The 7,679-nt window shown below is 35.3% G+C and overlaps 1 protein-coding gene and 2 non-coding genes across 3 annotated transcripts; all 3 read left to right on the top strand.

Annotated features, from left to right (window-relative positions):
* The first annotated feature begins 821 nt into the window (after nucleotides 1-821).
* On the top strand, nucleotides 822-901 carry TRNAL-UAG (transfer RNA leucine (anticodon UAG)). Its single transcript has one exon. It is a non-coding gene; the product is annotated as a tRNA-Leu (tRNA).
* A 485-nt stretch (nucleotides 902-1,386) lies between these two features.
* Nucleotides 1,387-2,619, top strand: LOC107475453 (ubiquitin-60S ribosomal protein L40). The gene is made up of 4 exons (XM_016095089.3): nucleotides 1,387-1,548; nucleotides 1,618-1,807; nucleotides 2,151-2,217; nucleotides 2,344-2,619. Exons 1-4 carry the CDS (start codon nucleotides 1,446-1,448, stop codon nucleotides 2,368-2,370), a joined length of 387 nt encoding a protein of 128 aa, XP_015950575.1. The 5' UTR covers nucleotides 1,387-1,445; the 3' UTR covers nucleotides 2,371-2,619.
* On the top strand, nucleotides 1,890-1,990 carry LOC127745383 (small nucleolar RNA snoR99). The gene has a single exon (XR_008006580.1). It is a non-coding gene; the product is annotated as a small nucleolar RNA snoR99 (small nucleolar RNA).
* Nucleotides 2,620-7,679: the final 5,060 nt, after the last annotated feature.

Here is a 7,679-nt window from a genome sequence, read left to right as displayed (position 1 = left end):
AATTTATTTTTTATAATAAATTTTAAATATTAAAAAATTATTTATTTTTATATTTTTAATTTAAATATTAATTTTTATCTTTTTTAATAAACTAGATAACTATATATAAACACCATAACATGCAACTTAATACAGTTAAGTTTCTAATATGAAATACCAGCTGAGAAAAAAAAAAGCTAAACTCTTATACCAATTAACCTAACCTTGGTTTATACTTAACATCTTCTAATCCTCTTTATACTAAAAAATTAAAAGAATAAATATATTGTTTGAAATTTGTTAATATATCATACTCCAAACTTACTAACAAATTTGATTCTTTATTATTTTATGTTACAAATTCAAATCACACTTAACTTTAATATTTTTTCTAATACCCCTTTTATACTCTTCACTTCTTATGGATAATTATTCTATAATTACTTTTTGTAAAAATTTTGAAAAGCAAGTCTATAGGTTTCAAAATATAATTAAAAGTTGTACAAAAAAATATCAAAGCATTCTTTTATTGTTAAAACTTTGGATTAAATTAATTGAAAGGCATTTCGATATATTTTTTTCATTCTCTAATAGGCATATTTGTTTGTTTGTTCACCCCAATAATTTATGTATAGCTTGCTAGAGATCAGAGATGCCTTCTCTTTATCAAACACACAAGTTTTCAAAATAATTAAATACGGTAAAAATAAAAAATACTTTCATATGCTAATATTTTTTCACGTATTGTAATCTTATTATTCGGATAGGGGTATAAATGCGGACTTAAAAATTGAATACAAATGCTAATATAATTTAAAGTTTCATTCACGTATCATCCGACTGACAGTTTGGCCGAGTGGTCTAAGGCGCCAGATTTAGGCTCTGGTCCGAAAGGGCGTGGGTTCAAATCCCACAGCTGTCAAAGTATTCTTATTTTTTTTGTCTAAAGTAGTTCTACTTCTCCGTTATTTCTTTTTTATTTCGCCCCAAAACCCATAGCCATCCCCGAAATGACAATATTCACAAGAAGGAAGTCAATGGGAACAGAGGACAACCATTTGAAGCTAGGCAGATGGCGGGGTGGACGGCGGCTTGAACGGCGGTGTGGAAGTGGTCACGGAAGCTGCAATGGAACCAGAGAAGCGAAGCAAAGGAAAGACCGACAATTGCGCAACCAACGACGGTCGCGACGCCCTAGCGGGTGAAGCGGGCGACGGTGGCATGTTCGTCGCGGACGAATGTTCGGAGGCGTTAGAGCGACGCACACAGGCAGCGGCCTAGAGAAGGAAGTTTGAAATCCGGGTCGGGTCCGCTTTGGAACCGCGTTTCCTTGGTTCTGGGCCTGGATCTGACCCAAAAAAAAAAAAAAAAGAAAAAAGAATGGCAAGAGTATGAAACCCTAGACACAGAAGTATAAAAGAAGTGTGGCCTTTGTTGTTTGCACGGCGCAGAGCATCACCCTAAGGATGCAGATATTCGTGAAAACCCTAACCGGTAAGACCATCACCCTCGAGGTTGAGAGCAGCGACACAATCGACAATGTGAAAGCCAAGATTCAAGACAAGGAAGGTACACACGCACAAACTCACACTCCATTCTCTTCCATCCAAAGTCATTTCCTTAACCTTTAAAATCCAGGGATTCCACCGGATCAGCAGCGGTTGATCTTCGCCGGGAAGCAGCTGGAAGATGGACGCACCTTGGCTGACTACAACATTCAGAAGGAGTCAACGCTTCATCTTGTCCTCAGGCTTCGCGGTGGCATCATTGAGCCTTCTCTCATGGCTTTGGCCCGCAAGTACAATCAAGACAAGATGATTTGCCGCAAGTAATTATTCTTTTCATTCCCATTTTGTTTTCAATTTTACTCTTCCTTGGGACAATAACTTAGCCCCTTTAGATTTGTTCTATTGCTCTAGGGGTTATTCTTGTTCCCTACATTTAAGTCCATCTCTTACTTTGTCAGCTGGCCTTAGTTTATTACCAGTTGATTTTCAAGGTTGGTACATTATTTTTCTACCTAGTGCATGCATGCTATTATCTCAGATCCTTTATTCTGTTTGTTTAGTGGAGTTCCATACTTTAGGTTTGTGACAACTGGAGAACGATTTGTTATTTTACATTTTTCCAAGGTGTTTGTTTCAAGTGTCTAAATTATTTTACTATTTCAGGTGCTATGCTCGCCTTCACCCAAGGGCGGTTAATTGCCGCAAGAAGAAGTGTGGTCACAGTAACCAGGTTAGTGTATGATTGTGTTGTTTTTGGTTTCCATGCTGAAAATTTACAAGAAAGCTCTCTTTTTTTTTCTGTTTGCTTAATTGTTGAAAATCTGTGCTGAACTGAAATTTTGTTTAACTCTTGCAGTTGAGGCCAAAGAAGAAGATCAAGTAAATTCTAGATTGTGCTGTTCTTCTCCTGTTGATGTTGGAATCGGATCAGTTTTTGATATTATGTTTTCTGTTTTAGTTAATGTCGAATTGTTTTGAGAGTTTATTTTGGCAACTAAGAATTATATTGTTATGATGATGACATTATGGTATCATTTAAGTTACTTATTGTGTTTTGTAATGCACTTAGTCACTTAAACGTTTAGCGGTACAGAGCAATATAATAACACCAAGGGACCTGTTTATCTTGCAATGTTTTTCCCGTACTTGTTTTTATTGGAGACCAGGGGGAAGATGAAATCCATTCTTCCGTTAACCCACTGAAGGAGAAAGAAAATTATCACTGTGCTTTGTAGCTGGGTTCACATTATTAGGCACGGGTTGTGTAATTGTGTTGGGGTGTCAGTCATTTGAAAGCTATGGTTGAAATGGAATGTAGGAAAAAGGAAAATAGTTCCCACACAAATTTAATATACATTCTAACTCAACAAATTTTTTGGTATTAATTTTTGTTGTTCTATTATGCTGAATTGTAATATTATTTGAAGGTGCATCACGGGGCTCAATTTTTTGGAAATGGGGGGCATGTGTGTGCTTTGCTCCGATATGGTTTAGGTTTAGTCCGATATGGTTTAGGGGTGAAACAGACATATTTGTGGGACAGATTTTTTGTCACTGTAGGCATAAGGAAATCGGGACAGCTTTTTTGTCAGTGTAGGCAGAAGGAAATCGGACCCTGCGTTTTTTTTGAATTTTAAATTTTTAGTAATAAATCAAATGGTTCGATTTGTTTGGGTGAGAGATAAAAATTTGTATGCATGAAATCGGACCCAACAATATCACAAGGAAGAATTTTGCATGCATATCGCAGGGTCCGAATTTGCTGAGGAGGCTATGAGTTTGGGAATAATGAACTCGGACCCTCCGTTTTTGTGAGAGCTTGAGGGAACTCGGATGGTCCGAGTTTGTGGACCAATTTTATTTTATTTTATTGTTTAACCTAGTCGAAGGGTCCGATTTCAGTATAGATGATGATATAAAAGCGTGAGGTGAACTGGTGGGAGCCTTGTGCCGTCTTCCTCCTTCGAGCAATTTTTTCTTTCTTCTTTCTGGTTCAGTTTTAACTTTGGAAGTCTAGTAGTTAGAATTAATGTTGTCTCTTTTATGGTGAGTGAGGAAAAATGAGTGATAGAGTATTACTTAAAATATACTATTTTGGTCAGATTTTGTTACAAACGACTGAATGAGTTAAATTTATTTGTGAAAATCCGCTAGATATTGTCATTCCTTTTATTATCTCATTTGAAGAGTTGAAAGGTGTAATATGTGAAAAGATAAGATTGATTCTGAGAGGGCAAGAAAGATATCGTGTATACTATACAGATATCCCATTCCGATGTTTGGTGGATTCGTCCAGTATCAAACCAAATATGTGACGGACGAAGCAAGCATGCAGGAGATGTTTTCAATGTATATTGAAAACCGGTCTCAGATCTCGTTCATCGAGTTGTGTGTTGAGTTTGAACAATCTGAGGCTGACCGCAATATTCTATGGGAAGATTATAATAGTGACAGTGAAGAAGAGTTCGAAAGCAACTATGAATTTGTTGCTCCAAATGGAGATGAAGATCAAGGTGACGGAACCATGGCCCTAGATGTGACAGAAGTGGCAAATGCACTCGCGAACGAAGTTCCGTTTGAGGAGCCATCCTTCATGCGAGTTTTAGACCTGGAAGCCATGCATGATCCAGAATTTCCAGAATATATGACTGTAGGTACGTAAACGTGGTGTTAGTCCTATTTTAGTTAGACATTGATTGAGTTATGAGGAAGCAAGGTCAGTTGTATTTGATATTTTTTTTGACTTTTATATGCTAGAGGTATTAATTGGAAAATAATAATTAAATTGTCCATAGTATGGTTATTACCGATTGCATGACTTTGTAATAATATTTTGCACTGGTTCTATCCTTGTTACGGTTCAAACACCATGAACCGGATCGGTTCGGTCTGGTTTTTTGGTTTGTCGGTCGAACCAGGTTGACCGGTCCGGTTCATTTTTATATGCCGGTCGAACCGGAAAATCCGGTATGGTTTTTAAATATGCTGCTGTTATTATTTAATTGTCTGGAGTGACATCATAACATGTTGTTAGGTTTGGAGTTATATCGTACTGGATTCAGTTAAATTTGATTAACCTTTACAATCGTTTTTGAAATATGTACGTGTTAATGAAATTTTTGTTGTGCTTGTTGTCCCAGCAGAAATTCCTATTGTAAAAGACGGTGAATTTCGCGTAGGTATGGAGTTCAGTTCAAGAGAAGCTGTTATTAAGGCGGTAAAGGACTATAGCATACGACGAAGCGTAGACTACAGGTTGTTTGAGTCTGAACCGTTGACATTTTATGCCAAGTGTACACAGTATGGGTCAGGATGTGATTGGCTTATTAGGGTAAGCTTGATCAGCAAGAAGTATTGTTGGGTTATAAGGAGGTATAATGGTAGTCACACATATACAAAAGCCACCATTTCACAGGATCATTCGAAGCTGGATTCTATCACAATTGCAGAAGCAATAAAGCCACTGGTTGAGGCTGACCCATCCTTAAAGGTAAAATCGGTTATAGCAGAAGTCCAATCGAAGTTCAACTACACCGTCAGTTACCGGAAAGCATGGTTGGCTAAGCAAAAGGCAGTTGAAAAAATATTTGGTGGTTGGGAGGCATCTTATGAAGCGTTGCCAATATGGTTTGAGGCCATGTGTCACAAGGAGCCATCAGCTGTTGTCCATTTTGAAACTATGCCTGCATATCAAGGCGATGAGTTGGTGGGGGATATTCGGGTCATGCATCGTATATTTTGGAGTTATTACCCTTGTATTAGGGCATTCAGACATTGTAAGCCAATTGTCCAAGTAGATGGGACTCACTTGTACGAAAAGTATAAGGGTTGTTTGCTTGTGGCAGTTTCACAAGATGGCAACAACAATATCGTCCCAATTGCATTTGCTATTGTGGAGGGAGAGACCTCTGATGCATGGCATTTTTTCCTTAGTAACCTGCGTCAACATGTTGTAACTCGTGATGGTGTGGGTCTAATATCCGACAGGCACGAATCCATAAATGCAGCTGTGGAACGCAGTAACGGAGCGTGGTCACCTCCAAGACTGTGTCACAGCACATTCACCAATGGGAAGGTGAAACGTATGTGTGTCTGGGTGCCAACGTTCGACTAGAGCATTTACCAATGCTTTCTGACACTGCACTATCCCAACCTGAGACACATGATAAAACCCGGTAATTCGCAAATGATCCTCCACCCTATCGTTGTATCGATCCGGAGGAACTGGATGGTTACATGTCAACATTCTTGATTTCTACAAAAAAACATAACTTACCAGTCAGATAATTAACAATTACTAACTTACCATCGTCAATCAATTCATTTGATTCCTTATACAACTAATTCTTCTAACTTATAAAATTATTTAATTAATCCTAAAAATTATTCATAACTGCAAATGAAACTCATTACAAACACATATATTCCTAATCGATATTCTCAACAATATTACAACATCTACAATAAAATCTAATGTTAATTATTCTTTTGTTAAACATTTTTTTCCACTGTGTAAAAAAATAGTAACAACGAGTATATGCCATCATTCATACTCTAATAACGGTAATAATTAGCTTCCTAATAATAATTACTACAATTAAAAATATTTCAATTTTCTCAATCAAATAATTATAACATGGATTAATTAAAATAACGCTACTAATCATTCAGCATTACAACTTTATTGTACTAACAATAAAATTAACATTTAACCAAAATCAATAACAATTATATTAATCATTTAAAAACGCATTTAAATAAGATTGACTTACATATAATATACTAAAAATAAAATTAAAAAAAATTCCATTATCTACTACATATTACAGTCGAAAAAACAAAACATAACAACAACATAATCATAAAAGATTTTCTTATCATGATATTTTTAACTAATATTCAGTAAAAAAATTTATAAAAAATAACTAATATTAAAAAATTCGTCATAATCATTCTATTTTTTTTGTTCAACTGCACCGCTAACAACAACATAATATTAAAAAATTTTCTAATCATAATTTATATATTTAATAATCTGTAATATTAATTTAAACAAACCCAACAAAAATTCATAAAATAATCATAATCTTTCTATTTATGTTCTTTAACTCCATGTCTAACAACAATATAATCATAAAAAATTCCCTAATCATCATAAACATTTTTAATAATCTGTTAAAAAATTTTTAAATTAATCTAACCAAAAAAATTTATAAATTAGTCTTAATCATTCTATTTCTATTCTTGAGCAGCATCTCTAATAAGAATCATAATAATAAAATTTAAAATATTAATAAATATAAATATAATGAAAATTATAAAATTTAAAAAATTTAAAAAAAATACTTACATAATCAGGATCACTGAGATAATGAATAATATGAAGTTCAGATCGATCAACATCTTTGATTTTGTATTTTTTTGCCATTGTTGATGCTCCTCCTCCACCATGCAAAACTCAGAGAAAGGAAGAAGAAGGAGACTCTGAGAGTGAAAGGTGAGTGAGTGTGTCTTCGGATGGTGAGAGAGTGGCTTCTTTGTGTGTTTTCTAGGGGCACCGTTTGTGGATCAGCAGGGATGCGATGCGTGTTCCTCCTTTCACGCAATTCGGACCGTGCGATTGGGTAATGCGAAAATCGGACGGTGCGTTATCCTTGTCAACTCGGAGGGTCCGAGTTCCACTCCAAGCAGCTACAACGCAAAGAAATCGGACCATGGGTTTTGCTTGCTGAACTCAGAAGGTTCGAGTTCCTACTTCCCTGCACCCACATTTTTGTTAGACACCTCCCACTCCCATATCATTCTCATACACCAGCATGAGTCCAATATCAATATTAAAAAGCGGCATCACGGTTGTGTAAGCAAGTGTGTAAAATTAATACACTGCTTTTTTGTATTCTTAGCTTATCACAATTATTTATCATCAAATATTAATTGAAATAAACAATTAATGTTAAATAAATATTGCAAATAGGACGAGCAATTCAAAAAATAGAATTGTGGCGAAATGGAATGAATAAAATTTAGAGGTTATACATACACATCATTTAGATTTTATCGGCTCATTTTTTTATATTTTGTATTACTTAAATTTTCATATAATAAACAATTCTCTAAAATATAACGGGGGAGTTATTTTACAACAAAGCTCTTAATAAGTTGCAATGCAAGTAAAGGCGACTTGTAAATTCG

The sequence above is a fragment of the Arachis duranensis genome, chromosome 2 (assembly GCF_000817695.3).
Source record: "Arachis duranensis cultivar V14167 chromosome 2, aradu.V14167.gnm2.J7QH, whole genome shotgun sequence".
Taxonomy (NCBI): Eukaryota; Viridiplantae; Streptophyta; class Magnoliopsida; order Fabales; family Fabaceae; genus Arachis; species Arachis duranensis.
This window is presented reverse-complemented; position numbering and strand designations above follow the sequence as displayed.